This window comes from Rhipicephalus microplus, chromosome 1 (assembly GCF_043290135.1).
Source record: "Rhipicephalus microplus isolate Deutch F79 chromosome 1, USDA_Rmic, whole genome shotgun sequence".
Classification (NCBI taxonomy): Eukaryota; Metazoa; Arthropoda; class Arachnida; order Ixodida; family Ixodidae; genus Rhipicephalus; species Rhipicephalus microplus.
This window is the reverse complement of record NC_134700.1, coordinates 214,927,763-214,948,003: the sequence shown is the minus strand read 5'-3', so window position 1 is coordinate 214,948,003 and position 20,241 is coordinate 214,927,763. Positions and strand designations below refer to the sequence as shown.

At 44.9% G+C, this 20,241-nt stretch overlaps 1 protein-coding gene and 1 pseudogene across 1 annotated transcript; one reads left to right on the top strand and one right to left on the bottom strand.

The window, feature by feature from the left end:
* Positions 1 to 35: 35 nt before the first annotated feature.
* On the bottom strand, positions 36 to 13,941 carry LOC142806762 (uncharacterized). The gene is made up of 5 exons (XM_075891295.1): positions 12,501 to 13,941; positions 11,558 to 11,699; positions 7,724 to 7,910; positions 6,281 to 6,455; positions 36 to 3,863 (listed from the first exon to the last, which is right to left on the bottom strand). Exons 1-5 carry the CDS (start codon positions 12,658 to 12,660, stop codon positions 3,457 to 3,459), a joined length of 1,071 nt encoding a protein of 356 aa, XP_075747410.1. The 5' UTR covers positions 12,661 to 13,941; the 3' UTR covers positions 36 to 3,456.
* A 4,366-nt stretch (positions 13,942 to 18,307) lies between these two features.
* LOC142769236 (ubiquitin-conjugating enzyme E2 Z pseudogene) lies at positions 18,308 to 19,440 on the top strand (annotated as a pseudogene).
* Positions 19,441 to 20,241: the final 801 nt, after the last annotated feature.

Here is a 20,241-nt window from a genome sequence, read left to right as displayed (position 1 = left end):
GCGCATCAGTCCTGACAAGTTCTAAGTGCGGTGCACTTAACACGGCCGGGCTGTCGTACGGCGTAACGCAGACAAAACCGCATATACCACCCCCAGCTGTACTGAGCACGCACTCGCACCACAGTTTTTTAAAGACGACAATCTTTCTTGGCGACCTTCAACGCAAAAAATTTTGGTATGTCTGTCTGTCCATTTCTCTGTTTGTCCCCCCTATTGGTACCAGGTACTTTAAACGGCCCGAGCGCATATCCCAAATGGCTGACCCAATCCGCAGCGCCCACTTATGTTGCTCAAGGTTGAGTGTTCATACTCGTGCGATTGCCAACTAAAAAGCAATTATCGCGCATATCTGAGGCACCAAAACAACACGTATATTTTCTGTATGTGCGTCTTTTACTAGAAAAGGCATGCATAAGTTATTCTACGGACCGTAGCGTTTATCACGCGGCGCTGACCATCCAACGCTTGCACGAAAAGGGGAGCGTTTCCGACGCATTGCTAAGACGACACGGTGGTGGCACCTACCCGTCGCCTTGCGTTGTACACCTTATCACCTCTGAGACGAGCATGCACGCCCGTCTCAGAGCCGTGCGTTTCGTTGTACAAGATAACTGCCAGATGGCGCTCTTGTCTCACGTGTGACGTGACTTAGTGCGCTCGTTCGCTACCGCTGCACGCTCGAGGCACTCTAACGCAGCGCCTCCAGAATACCATTCAACAATTTTCTTGCGCAGAACATCAAATAAACGTTTTGTTCAATCTCTCCAGACGCAAGACTATCGTCTTTCGACGACATTTGCAGATTACCATGCAGGTACGGGGCCAACTTTTTCCTTGTTCTTCTTGCGCCTTGAATACCATTAAGTGCTTATGACTAGAGAAACTCTACAACACAAACCACACATGAAAATTGAAAGAGGAAGCATGCGAGAATATGAGAAAGAGAGAGAAAGAAATGTGAAAGAAATAAAAAATTGTTAATGAAGAAAGAAACAGAAAAATAACTGGAAAAGGGGGCAAGAAAGAAAGAGATGAGGAAGCAGCGGGAAAACAGAAAAGAAACTGGAAAGCCTGCCCTGCTCCACACTTCCCTCGGGTTTGGCACCACTAAGGCGGGAGCGGGGCTGCCTTAATTTTATTGACATCTTGCTCACTCGTTTCCCTCTTTTTTTTTTTTTTTTAGGGAACGGGAAGGCCATCGAAGGTGAACGTTTGAATTCAGATGGCTTACCCATTCGCTTAGAGTGTCCCCACGAAAGGTTGTTTGAGATATTGTGCAACTACGATGGCGAAAACATATAATAATCGAGAAGAGAGCGAGAGAAAAAAAATGACAGCTTTAAATCTCGCACACGTGAAAGCTCCAGCAGGGTTCTTGTCGGGGAGAACGCAATTCGCTTCAGCGATAGGTCGCATGTATAGGTTCCAGCAAACAAGACCCTATTGCTTGCTTCGTGGAGGGAGGGAGAGGGGGGGGGGCACAAATTAGCCTGAAATAGTTAGAAAACCTATAACTGTCGAAGAAATGTCGTTGCTTCTTTCACTTTTAAGCCCCTCCCTCAACCGTACGATCAAGTAGCATCATAGCTATAGGATCGTCCACGGTTGAGCTTTGTAGGCGAATTAACCATCTGAGGCGATTCATACCAGGAACGATATGGCTATATATCAGCCGCTATAGTGGTAAGTATAGAGCGGATGCATCAAGGACGCACATAGTGCCGGCTCCAGCTGAGTGAATCTGCGCAGCCAGATGGTTGAAAACACACAGAACAATCTGCTAGCACGTGTCGAGTTGTTTCGATCCCGATTCCGACGAAACGTGCGCGGAAGGGTGCACGCGAGCGTGACTTCATACACGTGTATGCATTTTTGTCGTTTGCCTACTCTTTCTCCACTCCGTCAGAGGCTCACTTTCACAGCTGTTTCCAGCAGGTGGCCAATGGAGCATATTTAGCAAGATTACATTGCGGCAGAAAGCCCATCCAAAATGAACAACCAGTTTATGTCGGCCTGTTTTGATTTGGTTGGGTGTTTCTTTCTATACTGTGTATTCTTTCTCATTGAATTGTGCCTTTTTTATTGTTCCTTTTATGAGGTCTTATTTGTTTGATGTCCTTCTCTTCACTAAAGGCACACCGAGCACGAGTGTGTTCCCCGTGCTTCCCGCCTGTGGCGAGAACTTGCGATACCGTATATGAACGACAGTCACTTTGCTGAGCCACATATCGCTCTATTCAGGGGGCGGTACTCTATCGTTAATGATTTTACTCTTGAATTTTAGCACTTGGAATCAGCCTGCGTTCATTTCCCCATTGCCATACAGCCTCCCTCCTCCCACCCTCCATGCATCCCGTCACACACTATGAACGAACATTCTCTGTTACGTTGTCGAACATTACACAGCACGTTCAGAATAAGGAATGTATAAGATCAAGTGAGACCTTCCGTGCGTGGTACAACATATCAGTCTGATCTCACAATGGGTGCTCCAAGAGCTCACTATGGCACGCTATCTGGTGCACCAGTGGCCAGAAAAATGAGCAACGCGGCTAAACGTCGTCTGAAGCGGAGCGCAGTTTTACATTTCATCCAAAGTAGAACCACAGAAATATATACTCTGATGATTACCGTTTTTTTTTACGATTTTCAGTCCAGGAATGGCTGTGACTAACGTCGCACTTGCTTGGTTAATATATGAGGTAACAATTTTGATAAAGTTGATCAGAAATGAGACCGTCATACATCATTAGGCATCCATTAAGTGAGGATCTGTCGCAAATCACCGCATCATGAATGGTGTAAGACGTATGGGGACAGCAAAGAGGTGAGCCCCTTTCATTCTGAAAGGTGAGTAGCACTGCAGACATTGAAGCCGCGCTTAGGTGCGTGGCGTGCACTAAACTGGATTCCACTCTTTTGCTTGCAACGTCGTGAACCAAAAGCTGCCGATGAACCAATATTCTAGCATCACAAGCTTAAACAGAAGCACAGTGAATATTTTGCATCAAGGTCTTTTCACCCTTGTTCCCACCATGGGCATGCACACAGAGGAAAGGAGGCCGCTCACTAATTATCTGAGGAGGGGTGCCAAGTCTGCCTCGTAGCATTACTCTGTTGCGCCAGTCCCATCACTTCTTAATGTGTAGGGTTATGACCACGTAGGTTTTTGACTAAAATGGCGACCGAGGAAGATTGATGTTTCATTCCAATAACAGTTTATTTTCGGCCTTTGACCCCGCAAAGCCGGGGACGAAAGGCCCTGCGCTCACCTACGCCCACACTATAGTCGCAACTGCAGGGTGGAAGCAATATGTCGCGGTGACCAGCAGTGTCCTTAACACAGCGTCCAGCAAGCATATGATTCGATGGCCCTCTCGGCGCAACGCGACTTTCTTGAGATCGTTGAAACGCCTCGAACGTATGATCTCGAGACCGTCCATCGACGTTTTGTGTTCACAGTTCGCCCTCTTGCAAGCCACTGGGAAAGCACATCTCGACGAACATGCTTTGCACGGAGTCGCTCAGCGCGCTGTCCCGGCAGTCGACCAGGGAAGAGGGTGGCGTCAAGTCTTCCACGGCCGACCCGAATGCGATCTGCAGCAAGTCGCCGTCTGGTGCGGCGGCGCAAGACATGTTTCCCGAGTGGTTCTGCGCTGCCTTGTCTTCCGTCAACGCGTGTGTCGTCTCTGGATGCAGCTCGAAGTCAGCCACACTGAACCCTGCCGCGGTGTCTGCAGCCAGAACGGCGCTGCTGATATCGCAGTTGGCGGTAACACTGCCCTCGTTGCCGAAGCCTTCCAGGAGTGGCTCAGCGACGCCCATTTGGGTTGGATCCGCGAAGGAGTCACCGGAGATGCCACCTGGAATATGCGAAGGAAAGTTGATTCACCAACTCGCGTCGACGCTCTTTGGCCGTAAGTGGCCCTTGCGTAATCAAACTTTGTTTGTCGTCATCATCTATTCACTAACATCTTAAGAGTGGCTGGATGCGCAGTGGAAAGGGTGGATAGCGAAATCGTGGCTCACGCAAATGATTATGGGCTACGGCACCCATCCGCATCGACTTCCAGTTCGAGATGCCGTGCCACGCGTACGGGCGTTCTTGCCAGTGCCACCGCCTTCCACGTGTTCCACCCAGCACTCGCGGTGCCCTTTTGAGATATGCAGTTTAGTTGAATAACTAAACGTAGTAAGTAAAAGTTATAACTAAACGTAGTAAGTAAAATAGTTATAATCGTGCGAGTGGCCATTTCTTCACTACGGACAGATTCTCGTTATTTTGATGAAAAAGGTGGTATCGCGCATGTTTTGTCACATACAAAAATTTTCTGGACATCACAGTATCACGAAATAAACGTTGATTTATTTTCGTGCTGCTTACCCGTAAAATTATATTTCTATCATTTTGTGTTACGGAGATATCATCCCGGGTTCGATATAGTGAATGGCAACAGTAAAACATTTCTTACTCTAGAAATTAAATGCGCTGTAGCTTTTTTCTAGCGATTTCTAGCTTTTTTTACACCTTTACATCTTCCTTTACGTGGAATCTCATTCTGAAAATTGTGTTTCATGCAAAATTTATGCGAAATTCTCCGCACACAACGTACACAACACAAGTCTGACAAAATATATACGCCTTACCATTTTACTCGTTCATTCAAAAGCGACTTCCATTGTTTAGCATCCCACGATATCATTAATAAAGTGGCCGTTTTCTCATGGGGGCCTTTTACGCGCTCAGCGGTTTTCAGAATTTTGGCAGAGTACACGCGTACTTATGTTGTCATCGTACGTAAGTTGAAATTTGGTAGCATGTGTGAGTGATCTTGAAGTGATTACCGCTTGTTCTGGGAAATACTAAATCGAGGTGGTTCTGAAAAAGCTCAATGCATGTTTCAAAACATCATCGCATGCTGCGTTCGAAACCCGCCTCTTGCCGTTCTTCCTGTTTGCCCGTTTCCACTCCTCGATTCGTTCTCTCAAATGCGCGAAATATTGTCTATCCTCTCGCAAAAAAAAAACGAAAAAAGAAAAAGTTGAAGAACATAGTCATTGAACAGGCGGCAACAAACGCGCCACAGAATTGCACGTGGATCCTTCTCGATTACACTGCGCTACAGGCACCTTGAAGCATCGAAGGGATAGGCCTATAACCAAAAATACCGTTGCAGACAACACACCGTTTTGCTATTCACCTATTGTAAACAAGGAACCATTGTTTCGGCGCGAGTGGACACGCACTCTTGACGTAACTGTTCTTGGCGTGTATGTGCAAAAACAGAAGCATGTTATCACATTCACCGTCGTAAAAGGCGCTGATGCACACAGTATTCTAAAACTACGCGACAATGTTCTGCATGGTCTATAGATTCTCCCCGTGACCCAGATAGCCAAAAAAGCTTAACCGCCATGCTTTAAATGTTTTGATTAGGCGCCGTGAGCTAAATTTTCGCATGATACGCTGCTTTTTTTATACTTTCCTTCTTCTTTGTTATTTTCATCGGCTTCTTCGTGCTTTTCATTGGTCGCCAAGGCTAAAAATGAAGAGCATGTTCCATTTTTTAGCGGTCCTCAAATGGCTCGTGGATACAAACACAATTGTCATGAACTGTGCAAGAGCAAGACTCACTTTTCTTTCTATTGACACGTATATCTTTTCAAGAGATACTGTAACAGTTGTCACTTTTTTAAAGAACAGATTGAAGAAAGAATTATTCAATTATGGCTTGGATACGGCAGAGAATATCCAGTGCACGAAATGCACCAGAGAAGGTAAGAAAAGGAGCTAAAAGACGTAAAGTAAACACTGAAGTCGACATAAGGGTTATACTTTGAAGTATATACAATGAAATCAGCTTATACTGGACACAAGCACGTTTCTTATGTTTACGCTTTGGCAGCGATAAGCCTCCTTTCCTCAACGCGTCTCTTTTCTATGGCCTACGACCATGGTGTCTGTCCAGCGACGGTTTTCAAATCCTCGTGACATCCCTGACTGTACAAGAAACAACGTTTACTTGTGTAGTTCCATTAATATATACAAATAAACCAATCCACGTGATTAGAAAAAAACAGGTCTTAGGGCCTGTTCATGCGATATCGGCACAGCCGCATTGCACGTGCCAGCCGGGACACCAGCCGCACGCAAGTGGAGGTCGAAAGAACGTCGCCAATACGCTCATTCGCCCTCCGCTTGCGTGTGGCAGGTGTCCCGCCACGTGCGGTGCAACTGTGCGGATAGCACGTGTACAGGCCCATAGGCAAGTATACGCACTCAGTAGACCCTTGAGGACGTCGACGCTTATGCCGGCGAGCCCATCGGCGGCTACCGTCGAGTCCCCGCTGCCCTCGCCTGCCAGCATGCTGGCCTCGGCAAGCAAGGAAGACAGCCGCTTGGCGTCGTGGCGCTCCTGCTTACGGAACTTGGCCCTCCGGTTCTGGAACCACACCTGCATATGCGCACCGACGAGTGTTATTTGTTCATACTTGCACCCACCACTGGTGGTATCTGTCGCCCAGGTTGACGCCATGCATCGTTCTAACTCGAAGAGCGAGGGTCAGGGCGAGGAACCATTCCTCTACGCGAGCGGTTAATGATAAATTGGTGATTATAGTTAGTTCTTCATGTGCCACTGAACCGTTGATGCACATTCCAGAACATATACGATAACCAAAGTAGCACAATTCATTAGGAAACTGGTAGACGTAAAACGCACCATTGGTATGAAGGGCGATGTGCGCCGCTCAAAAATGAACTTCATGTTATTTCAAAGATGCATATGGTTACAAAAGTAGAACCTCCTTGAACACGAAGATATCCAAGATACATGTTGCACTTCATGGCGGTTAGTGTGTACGAAAGGGTTTGACGTAGTGATGATAATGGTGCGCTGATCTATTCCTCCTGCGAGCGTTATGTAATAGTTGGGTACAGGCGTTGTTTTCTCCTGACTTTTCTCTTGTAGATGTTGAGTTCAACCAGGGTCTAGAAGTTTTTTGACCTCACAGGGAATTTTCGACCGACTTTGCCATATAACGCAACCCAATATAACTCGCTTTTCAGGTTGATCGCAATTGGAATGGTCTTGCCCTGAGACTATACGTAACGGAAAACCAAATATCACCGTCCTGACACCCTGTGGAGATGTACAGGCGCCGATATGATACACTGGGTTTATCAGGGAGCCATTCCACTCAGCAAATGTGGATGACCAGTGAAGCTGTGTTGCACATGGCACAAATAAGATACTGATTCTTGATGAAAAGTACAAAATGCTCATGAAAGGTATACAAAAAGCTACAGAAGGTTCCTCTTCGATGTTGAGTATGGTCCTTTTAAGTTTTCGATTTAAGCAGCATTGGTCTTTTTGTCGCGACATACGGTACCTTGTCTGGCTTGACGTTTCGTGTCCGACCTTGAAAAGCCAGTAAAGGTACACGCCGTTTTTTTTTTTGTTCTTTTTCTGCCCCATTCACTGTTTCTCGACACTTTATCGACCAGTGGGAAGTAGCGGGGTTTGCGAAACTTCCGCGGCAGGAGCGTTTTTGGCCGCGGACATCTTTAATGGAGCAGTAATGGGAAGCAGGGCTAGTCACACCTGCCTGCGGACATCCGCTTTGCATTGGCATATAAGTCTTCGTCGTATAGCAACTTCACTATATGCTAGAGGAGCATCCGACACAATGCGCGATTTGTACTATTCGGAACAGTCCTCACCTGTACCCTCGCTTCGGTCAGCTGTATCTTGGCAGCCAGGTCCTCCCTGGCGAAGACGTCCGGGTAGCGGCTCTGTTGGAACGCCTTCTCGAGTTCCTCTAACTGGAAGCTGCTGAACGTCGTGCGATAACGCCTCTGCTTGCGCCGCTCTCGCCGCACACTGCCGTTGCCGTTGACTGTCATGCCTCTGTGTGGAAAAGAAATCCAACCAGTTAATTATAAAATACGTCAATTCACTTGTTCCAGATTTTTTTTATTTGCTGAGAACAGGTCAACCAGATGAGCGCGTCAAAGCTTCGCTTGACTGACCTCGCCTCACCGGAAAAGGCTATACGCGCTAGTGTTTATTGAATACGAGCTTTCAAACAACATAAATAAGCCGAACTAAATTTAAGGAAACCCGAAGTCCCCTGATTAGGATTGCGAATTTTCGAACCTTTCGATGAACAAATCAAACACTGTTCAATTCGATTCCCCACTCAACTCGACTCGACTGGCAACTGTTCTGAAGTTTCAATTAGTTCCCGATAGCTTTGCGAAAGTTTCACACAGTCTGTGTGTGGCATGGTAAGCGGCATTTCATCTGATTTGCCTAAGAATTCTTTAATGTCCTCACATTGGAAAAACGTGCAGTTGACTATTTTCTCATCATTCGTTACCACAATGTACAATAACTATATGGAATGTCTTCTGTCATAATAAAGGATGTAGTAGTGGGCATGATGGAGGCAAGTGCAGGATGTCGTGTCTCCCTCAAAGCAAGTGAAAAATCATTGCCCATGTGTTCATTCGACCACTCTGATCTATAATGGAACAAGAGCAGTTAATAGCATCTACGGATTCACACTGTATGCGTGCCCCTCCGACTTAAAGACGACAGCGTCTGCAGATGTTGCTATGAACGTTTGCTCTCTTTTATGCCAGTTAAGGTAGTCAGCTACAAATAGATGCATATGTTTCCTTTTGGCAACGTTTTTGTAGATTGGGGAGAGAGGGGGGAGTCTTAAGACGAAATAATTTTCCATGTGAAACACGCAGCAACACTCTCCTTGCCTCCGCCATGCCCACTACAACATCCACCATTTTTCATCATATGGTAGATTATGGTGACAGATGGTGATAGTCAGTGCATGATAACTACTTTTTCCTGGGCTGATTCATAGTTATTATTAACCTGCAACAATAGACGAGATGCCTCAAAAGTTAATGTTCTTACTGTCAGACCAACACGTTATATATCTTCATATTGTGCATCGCATCATCTGTACTCACCGAAATGTTTCGGCCACAGCGACCGATCACTCCAGACTTCTTGGTCTGCTGTTATGCCGCTGGCCTGCCAGCCACTACTGGCAGTCGTTCTACGCAAGGCGACATCCCTAAGCTGAGTGCGACGACCGCGAAGTAACATTTCTGTGTTGTGTGAATAATAAAGCCCCGCACACGGGCGATGCTGCCTGTCCGACATCACGTATACAGAGTATTCACATGTTGACGGTCTCATGACATGCTCCGGGCACGAGAACCACACGTGTTCGCACCGGTCACCCAACCACAGTCCTCGCAGTTGTGGAAGCGGTTGGATACCGCGACCCCCTCCTTAATAACACTGTTGACAAACTCTTAATACAATTAAATGTTTCACGTTAAGTGATATAAATTTCGCTGAATTTTGTTAGTGTGGGTTGGTGAAAAAGATGCCACGTTTAGCGATCCGAAGGCCCGGCTCATCCGGGTCTCGCATGTACCTCAGTATATAAGCGGTGCATCTGGGTTAGCACGTGCGGACTGCCGGTCGGGTTCACTTATGCTTCAAATACCTTTACTACCGATGGCACAATTAAGGCTCACGTCTTTTGTGGTGATATCGATATTGCAGTTGAATACCTTCTTAGCTCGAAATCCTTATTGCTGTCGTTGGCGATCGACTTTTGTTTAGAGTCTTTAAGGACATTTCACAACCTACATTCAGATACACAAACGTAATTCGATGGATATGTATCGTATAGTAAATTTTGTGCAGCCAGCAGCCTGCATTTGCTTAGCGCTAACATATCACTTAGCAGCTAACGTCGGTAGCTTTACGGTAGTCACAGAAAAATACGGCATTAGCATACAGTGAGCTCCTCTGATAGAGAGAGAGAGAGAGAGAGAGAGAGAGAGAGAGAGAGAGAGAGAGAGAGAGAGAGATCATAGTGCGAAGCTGCAGCACAGAGAACAATATACGAATGCCACGAGCTGTATGACACTCTATAGTAAAACCCTCATACGCAAGAGAGACACGACGACATGGGTGGCACTTCCAACTGATTCATTACAAGCATGAAACAGAGTGTACAGACATGTGACCCACACATGTGCAAAATAACTAACAGCACTAGCCAGCTCTCAAACAATCTAATCTAGGGAGACCGCAGCTGTATTTGCGTGTTGCTAATACATTCAACACCCAACTTGATAATGTAAAAGGCTCCTAATAACTCACGTGCTGTCTGATGCTTGCCTTTACCCAGGATCCTGATGTCATGAAATTGTGGTTCACATTTACAGACCTTGGACTGCGCATGGAGATGCGCAAGTTCACTTTCTATTTTTATGTTTCGGTCACGTTTCATGGTTGAAGTAAATTAGTTGCAAGTGCTGTTCGTACCATTGTGTTTGTGTCTCTCTTATGTACGTAGTTTTTACAAATGGCGGAATGTCAATCAGTAAGCAATACCAATCGGGCCAAGAAAATATTCTCCTCAAGGATAAATGTGCACAGTTACGAGGCATAGAGCAATTTAGCAATGGAGACTACTGCGCAGCAGAGATTGATAAAGGACAAATTCAATACAGGGGCGAACGCAAACGTTAACCTTGCACGTGTGCACGGTTTTACGAACACGCAACCGCCAGCTACGAAACGTGGACAGCGAAGAAACAATAACGCTAAATCCACCCAGGTAAACCAAGATGAATATCTGCAAAGGAACGTTAATTTACAAATTACACCTTATTCTGTACTGAATAGAAAAAAAAACGCTTGTACCTGCACCGGCTGTTGCTTTCTAGCACAATCTCTTTCACTAACAGATGCCCATTGCACTTTCTATGACCTGCGCTTTGTTTAGCCAAGTGTGTGTAATACTAAGTTAACCTCTTCATTCCGCTTCTATAGGCCCGTGATAATGAGGCGAACGGAAAGCAAGCCACCGATTCTTAGATTACCGCAAAAGCGCTGCACTTTGGCACTCTTTCTCTATGTGACGATTCAATATCTAAATAGGAGATATTTAAAATAGCGTACGCAAGGCTTTGAGTTTGCGTTTGCCGCAACTGCACATGCATCCTACTCTAACTACTTGGGGGCGCCTGTTAAGAAACAGAAATAGTGCGTGACCGCAACAAACGCAAACTTGGCGTTACGTTATTCGAAACTCTCTAAGTAGTTAAATCGTTTGCTGAACATTTTGCAACTGGAGCAAAGTTAGAAACGCGAAAAAGAGAAAGAAAGAAACAGAAGAGCGCCGAATTTCCACTGTACCAGAAATTCACTCTGAAAATGTTTGTCTCTGGTTCGGCGATCATCTGTCTCTTTTCTCCAATTTTTCAAGTTTGTAGCTTCGCGCCAGTTACAAAATGTTCAGTAACCTAAAGTACTAACTCGCCCAAAAACGATTTCTTCTAGAGTTAAATCAAGGCTATCTAAGCGATCGTGGCAGTGTTAGTGTCCTCAGCACGTATGCTGCTTGAAGAACAACTCGTGCCAACGATCAGTGCGCGTCTGTCACACAGCTGCCGTCATGTCGCAAGCACGTTCGCCATAAAGTGTGTAGGACGCCTTTGACTCACCCAGTCGCTTGGCAGGTTTCCTCTGCAGTCACTTCGTACAGGCTTCTTTCATGGCCCTCAGAACTCAACTGGTCACTGAAGTCCACCTCAGTCCCATCTTCCACAGTTGCTGCGACGGCCCCGTCCCTGACGTCTAAGGGATCTGCGGCATTGTCGATTACGGGCACACGGTTACAACGCAAGATTACCTTGTATGCCATACAGCAAAAAAATGTAGTCGTGTCCTCGCCGAAATGAGAGAGACTGGAGACCTGCAGGAACTAATTGAGCGTTATCCCTGTTTACTATTCATGACTCTGAGCTGCGTACTCTTTTTTTCTTAATCTACGACCCTTGTTTTCATATGCATATTGTGAAGAGTAAAATTACATCATATGCCACAGCTCATCTCTAGTGGCCGGAGTGCTGAGTGACACTGTTAGTTTTCCTAAAACATTTATAAGCATTTAAAGAATGAAAATGGAATAGAATGGGCTAAGCTAAGGCTCATATATAATAAAAAAAAGCATTAGGATGTGCCATAAATTTTAATTGCGTCATGATTAGTACGAATTAGTAGGAAAATAATTAGTATAAGTACTTCGGCAAACTGGTACGAAATTTAGAGTTGTGTTTCAAGTGAAGAGCTTTCATTAACCATTTTATTGGAATTTCTCGCGCAGTTCCTCGGTTCAACTAACACGTGGTTTGTTAAAACATTTGAAGATTTTTGGAAGAAACAGTTTATTTAACTTTGGATAAAAGCTATACTAGTATATTGCTTTCATTGTTATACTCAATTCACATACTCCTTCTTTTTTCAGGGAAACAACAGCACTCTTATAAAACAACCCGCACTATTCTGTACTTTTGAAAATCTCTATTTATTATGCTCTGCCCACGCTATGCGCGATTAGAAATGTTCGAACACATATCTAGAAAAGCCAACGAAAAGCATTATCACCTGAAAATGTGCCGGTGGCATCAGCCTCGAAGTTCTCGTCAAACACTGAGTCCTGTATGCACAGCGGGTTGAAATCGTCCATCAGATCGCAGTACTCGCCTTCCGTCGTAGGTTCTGCTACAAGGCTGTAGCCCACGGCAGCTGAGAGTTCGTCGTTCATCTTGCTCTCACTGACAAGCACCCCACACTTTTGGTCTTCCTGAAAGTTTTAGTTTTCATTCGCACTTGCAGTGACCTTTCTTCTGAAATGCATTCCGGAATGCATGCCCTAAACAGATGGACAGTTATGCGTAAATTTGTTACCCGTAATTACGCAGCAATGTCAGGTAGTGAATCTCAGAAAAAAAACATTACAGTCTAAAGTACACGCAGAAACTGCAAGGGTCTGCATAAGTCAGAAAAAAAAAACGTCTTAGAACAAGGAAACTTCACAGCTGAGCTGATCAGACGTGCTTTCTTACGAAGTTGGCTCATTACTATAGTTGACCGTACAGCTGCGCAGCAGATCATCCAGCATGTAAAGCTTGCCGTAGAAACCTCGAAGATGATTTCCGCTTCCAGTGCAGCTTGGCATCACGACGCCTAACGTAAAAGAATGCAGCGATCCTCGAAACATCGCCTTCGCGAATCACAGTACATAATGCACCTTGTGCAGACGTTTCTTCGTGCCACCTCTGTAACGGTATAACCGTCGGAGGTGCAATGGCGAATTGATCTCGTGTGCCTTGCCTCTGGCCGAGCAGAATGTCGATTTATCTGCCGAGAAGTTCCAGATGGTCCCGATGACTCCTGTAGTGGGTGTATGCCTCCTTGGCAACGACCATCGTGTGCCTCCTCTTCGTAGACGACAAAGATGTGTCTGCCCTGTTGGCCTGTCTAGGAGGGCTGTCTCCTTGCCGACCTCTGCATATCTGTTGGCCACACCGTTACGAAAGACTCCTCTCGCGCTCTATATACAGTTCCGTTTTACAGCGAGCGCCACCAATGCAGCTCTCGGTCGCTTTCGTCGAGGACGGGATGAAAGAAACCGCAGGGGCTTCCCTTGTCGCTCCGTGTAAGCCCGACTGCAAGGGCTACGAAACGGAGGCAAAGAAATCGGCAGTGCGAAAAAAAAAAGGAAACAATAAAGGAACGTTGGAAGCGGCAAAGGTTGGTTTCGTGAGGATTAGCCGAAGCTCGACGAGGGAATCCGTGTGTTTCGCGCTCAGACTTTCGCTCGTCGGAGGCACAAGAAATGTGCGCGCATAGCTCAAGACGAAGAGGAGGTACGCGCGGCCTTTTTGTGCTGACTGGGCTGGCTCGCAAGGGTTTCGTCTGTTTGGGATCTGTGTCGCGAAAAATGCATGCGCGCATATGCATCCGCGCGGACCCGCCTAGACTCGCCCACCTTTGAAAGAGAATAAACGCTGTAGTCGCCACCTATTCGTGTGCAGAAAAACGGCTGAAAGCTTCAATTGACGTTTCGCTTTATTTTACCAGCGTTTTAATCGTGCTATAAAAGGCGCACACTCGAGAGGCCGAGCTGTAGATTGACAGAAAACGATGCTCTTGGCCGTATACGATGATATCGGTTCGCGTGTTACACTGCTGCATGTCCAAAAATTTTTCATTTTTCTGAACGCTATACGTTGAAATGGGCGATATTTTAGCGCAATAAATCAATGTGAACAATGTGAACTGATATCGTATAGCCAGCGTTCTTCATAGACCGCTTCTATTGATTCCGCTAATTTTGCTATTGTCTCAAATGAATGCAGATCCTTCATTTACCTATTTACGCAGTTAATTATATAATAATTATAACGTTTGGGGTTTAACGTCCCAAAACCGTCATATGATTATGAGAGACGCCGTAGTAAGGGCGCCGGAAATTTCTGCCACCTGGGGCTCCTTATAACGTGCTCCTAAATCTAAGGACTCGGCAATTTATGCAGTTGCGATACACGTAAATTTGTAGTTACCTGTCAGAAGCTGGTCTAATCGGGAAAAAAAATTTAATGGATAACTATTTCCTACAGTAGAGACTAAACGTGCCTAATATCCCCTGCATAAATACTAGTATCAAGATCACTTGCACATATTGTACTTATCTCCTTTTCTTTACCTATTGTCACCCTCTTTTTTCTAATATATTAATCCAGTTCACCATCCTTCTACCCAGTACCATGCCGGCGGTTATTTGCACCCTAACTAAAACACATTTTTTCAGTAAATATTCTTTATTTTTATTTTTCTCTCAATGCACTGTAAGGAATAGCACACGAAACGTGCACCAAATGCCTGGACATACATACAATGGACTCACTACACTTACCGACGTAGGCAATACACCGTGGTGCTATCGACATATGGCGATGACCGATTAGTGCTACGGGCTTTTCGTTCAGCTCATATGAAGACCTCTTACCGTCAAGTTTACAATTTCGTTTTTTTATACATGAAATGCATATAATCAGCATACCGTAAGCATATTCATCCCGCATCTCAGGAAATCATACCAAATAAGCCATCAGGAATATCATATGCCTGTTGTATCTATTCATCCCTCGGCTATATCTCTCCTATACACCCCTCATAACCACTATTATCATACATATACGTATATAGTATGATCGGACCACCATCATGGTAAGAAAAAAAATGGGGAGAATTTTAAGAAAATATGAACGGGAGACTGAAAATTGTGTTTATTGCGTAATCACACAAGACAGCTTATTAGTTAACGTTAACGTAAACGTTTTGTTTCCTATGTGAACTTTGATAGCTGATGTATACCTACTATAGAGGGCTTCGAAAAATAATGTAGGCGATTTCACAAAACATCTTTAATGAGTTGGCAATTGGAATTGACTTTCTTATGATGAAGTGTGCTTCTAGAAGGCCCATCGTATGTATACATATTAAAGTGCGCAGTCACAACGTTTGGCTTTTCATTTCGATGGCGCGTACAATGTATATGGGAATGTCACCAGGCATCGGATGGTATTGTGAAAGCACGTAAACTGGTGACTCTACCGGAAAATTAGGGGAACACTCAAATAAGTAAAGCAATCTGCAACACTGTTCTAAATTTGATTGATGATGCTTCCTTGTGCAAAGTGCAGATAATTCAACAACTGAGAAAGTAAACATAATGCAAACCCCGGGAAAGGAGGCCCCCAGGAAAAAAAACAAAAGAGATAATTTACCCATTGTCTGACTCAAAGTTGACAAAGCAGAAATTGTCGACAAAGCCAGCATAACGATTTCATTGTTTGGTCGCACTTCATTAGGTTATAGCCACAGGCATGTCTGCTCCGATGTGTTCGCCTACACGAGTGTAACAAAATATTACCGTGTTAGTCTATTTTCGTCTTCATCCTTCAATTTATTTGTCCATCATTTTATTTCTTCAAATTCTTCGCTAAATTCACCTACAGTTCTACCACTTGCTGCTTAGTCAGTTATTTATTTGGTGCTTTATTTTCAATATAAATTTTCGGTGTTTTATAGCTAAAAATTGGGGGACCCTTAAGCTTAACACTGAAGGGTTGAATGTGATAGCTTTATATTCTGTTCCTAGTGCTTGTTTCAAAAACTTGGTTTGTGAAATCTTGTCGAACTTTCTGTGCACCCGTGGCCATAAGGGTGCAGTAACGTGTGTGCCTTTTCTAGCGGGCGACTGGTGTTAAACTATGGAATCATTACGATAATCTAATTTTCTGACGCCCCAGGGCGATGTACACCTTACCACGCACTATCACGGCAATATTTCATGTCGTATTGCGAGTCATGTATACAAGACACGTGTGTTCCTATAAAGCACGAAAGCTGCTTTCACTGCATTTCCTATCAGAGTAAGTTATTTTCGCTGTATTCACAAGCTGGACGCTTGCGTCTGTCTGCCTGATTTTTGATGAATTACGTTGTGCGTAGTTCACAATCAGGGGTGTTGATTCCATGCGTTAAAGAAAAAAAAAGCAGAGGCGTGGCTGTTTTGTTCAGGCGCGTGAAGGACGGGGGGTCTCGGCTTGGCCTTTGGCGCACCTATTTGTGAGACAGATACACTCTAAAAAAAAGAGCGAGTAAAAAGGGTGTCTTTTTGTCCCACAACAATAATCGTCATCTATATTGCATTCCATCCTTGCGCTATCGCCCCACGCCCGGTACATTCTGGTCACGATCGGCATGCCCATTATCAGGGTTACATTGAATTCTTGATAGGAAAGTGGCCAGCGCCGAGTTTTCAAGAAAGGAAGCGCACGCAAGCCTGATGACGATTATTGTTGTGGGACAAAAAGACACCCTTCTTACTCGATATTTTTTAGAGTGTAGTAAATAGATTTTGGTTTTACCTTGACGTCAGTGATCCGATTTTGCGTGCAGTATGCCAACTTGGGTTATGCAGTGCCTAACCTGAAATTGTTACTACTGATAGCATGCAGGCCCGTGAAGTTGCGTTGCTATCTCAAGGAAGTGGTAGATAGTGTACGTTTTTTTATCTGTTATTTTTTTTTCTTCTGATTATCTAGCAAGTGTAAGAAGAAAATAATTCTAAAAAGATGTTTGTGATATGGCTTTGCCATTACCAATGTACAGGGCCATATACAGTCACTTGAAGACAGAGCAAAATGACCGAAGCGGCTGAAAATGATGCAGGTACCTACAGGAATGAAAACATCTTTCTTAAAGTTACACTCAGGAACACCACCAGTAAACACATTCACAGAAGAACGGGGCTTTTTTTTTAACCATGGGTGTCACACTGCTTGATATGTAAAAAGCCAGAAACAATAGACAATGTTCTTTTTTTTTGTTTGCACTGCTGTGATGGGGCACATTTTTGGGCCATTTTGCAGAGGACAAAAAAAAAAGATTTCCATTAATTCACATGGGATAAGGTATCTCGCAGTAAGGAACAATGACGGCGTCCCATTTAATGTAGTCATGCTGACAGGTCTCCACTGAATATGGCATGCGCGAATGACCGGATACCACTTCGACGCGGATGTGAAGCCAGCAGTAATGTATTTCAGGCAGAGCATGTCTGTATTCATTGAGTGTAGCAGAATACCGAGGACAGCGCCAGAATGGTTTTCAAGGTTTGGTTTGAACTTGAGGCAGCCCTTAAGATTTTTTACGTGGAAAACATCAGTCAAAATTGGATCGATGGCGTTGTGTGTTCTGTTTTTATGACTGTATTTGTAATGTGAGCGAGAAACTATTGTGCTCTACATTGTCTAAGCCAGGCAATAAGTAAATGAAGACAAAGAAGAGGCGTCGCGGTGTGGTAGAACACGCGCTTGTGAAGCAAACGACCCGGGTTCGATCCCCACTATGACCCAGAATTTCTTATTATTTACGTTATTTAATTTTTGGTCACGCAAGGATGCTCCATTTTTCCGTCACGCAAAGATGATGATTTCTTGCTCACAACTAACGACGCCGACACTGAAGCTGGAATTCCCACGAGAAGAGCAATTTTTTCACGTTTTTTCAAAGGAACGTTATTATTGTTTATATCTAATTTCTCTTTATTTTTTTAGCAAGCGTTGTAAAAAATGATCTATAAAGAGGTACAGTGTGGCCAATCCCCCATGTGGGTATGAGCCAAGATCTAGGAGACAAGACAAGACAAGCTACCAACCCGCCACCCAATTCATGGTCCGTTCTCCTTTGTGGGGGAGCTGCATGAGGAATAGGACATCGTCATCATGCATCGTCCTCCTCCTCATCATCATCATGAAAACGACTTCATCAGACGGACGATGGCACTCACCTCATCCATTAATTTTATCACCAATCTTGCTCTGTCACGTTTTCCTACTAAAAGACGTTTACTGGAGCAAGAAAGTGCAGCCTCAGAATGTGTTCACTCTCAGTAGGTATTCAGTCCACCTAAATTTCATTCTTGAACGTCTTAAGATGCTTTTTCTCAAGAGCACCACCTCTACCAACGGACATATTTCAGGCCCCAATTCCGTAGTGGGCTTAGACCCCTCACAAGCTACCGACCAGCCATCACTCGCAGGGAGAGCATTCAGTGTGGCGCGGCGTCTATTCGGCTCTCGTATACTTCCAAATTAGGCTCCGTTGCCCAGAATGTTTGGTGCCGCTGCCCAATGGGATCCTTTCACGTTCCTAAACGAGGAGCCATCACCACAATGCCTCTTGCGGGTGAATAAGGACATTGCCGACTTCAATGCTAAGCCTCCTACAGGGCTCTTCATCGCACCCGAGGAAGACGACGTCACCAAGATTCACGCCCTCATCATCGGTCCCAGCGGGACGCCGTACGAAGGTGGTTTCTTCCAGTTCTACATGAAGTTCCCGTCTACATATCCGATCAGCCCACCCAGAGTTCGAATCATGACCACTGACGCCGGCCGAGTTGGCTTCAATCCAAACCTGTACGCATGCGGCAAGGTATGTCTCAGCATTCTTGGCACCTGGACAGGACCACCGTGGAGCCCCGCTCAGGGCCTCGAGAGTGTTCTAATATCAGTGCAGTCCCTGATGAACGAGAAGCCTTACCACAACGAGCCTGCCTTCGAAAACAGGGAACGTGCTCAGGGAGATGCCGACCGCTACAGCGAGTGCATAAGGCACGAGACTGTCAGGGTGGCGGTGTGCGACCAAGTCGAAGCCGCTCTGAAAGAGAGTCCTGACTGTCCAGCCGTCTTCAGGGAGCAGATACTCAAGTCCTTCACCGAGTCCTACGACAAATACGAAGAAATCGTGAAGAGAAAATTGCATCTGACCGGTACGACAGTAACCGCATTTACCTTTGCAAACATGAAGTACCAATACGAGACGCTGCTAACCAGGATGCGAGGTTTGAGAGAGCAGATCAAGCAAAAAAGCGACGCAGCTGCTGCCGCAGCGGCACAAGCAGCAGCTTCCGCAGCTGAAGCTGCAAACCCCTCAGTTGTTGCTGCTGAAATAAACTGAGTTTATTGAAACTACGAAACATAGTCGTTGTTGTCATTTGACCGGATTGTGGTGGGGAGGTATGGTAGCAAATACTATTCTGTACCTGTACACCTTGCGTGAAGCCGAGGCAAGTTTCCCATCAAGTCTTTTTATGCATGTTTCTGTTAGTGGAAAGGGCTATGGTAGCAGATACTATTGCGTTGTTGAATGCGAACAATTCCTTAGTTTGCCACATCTATCTATCTATCTATCTATCTATCTATCTATCTATCTATCTATCTATCTATCTATCTATCTATCTATCTATGTATGTATGTATGTATGTATGTATGTATGTATGTATGTATGTATGTATGTATGTATGTATGTATGTATTTATGTATGTATGTATGTATGTATGTATGTATGTATGTATGTATGTATGTATGTATGTATGTATGTATGTATGTGGGAAATCTGTCTCCACATGTATATTTCACACAGACGGGCTTCAGTGTGTGACGAGCATCATCGAGAGATCGTGACAAGAGGCGTACTTTGCACTTGAGGCACTATTTTAAACAGGCAAAGGAGCTGGTGGCAGCTGCGTGTTTAGAAAAAAAAATATTGTTATAGAAAATTCAGAGCATTTGGTGCTCTACTGTGGGAGAGGAGAAAGCCGTCCCTTAAATGAGAGTAAAAATGCAATCAACGATATGTCTATAAAACGGTTGTGTGTGTTTAGAAAAAGTGGTGAATGATTTTGAGTACTTGGTGCTCTACTATGGGAGAGCATAAAGACCTCCCGTGACTGTCACACTTGATGGGGCCGGAAAGCGCACCGAGCTTT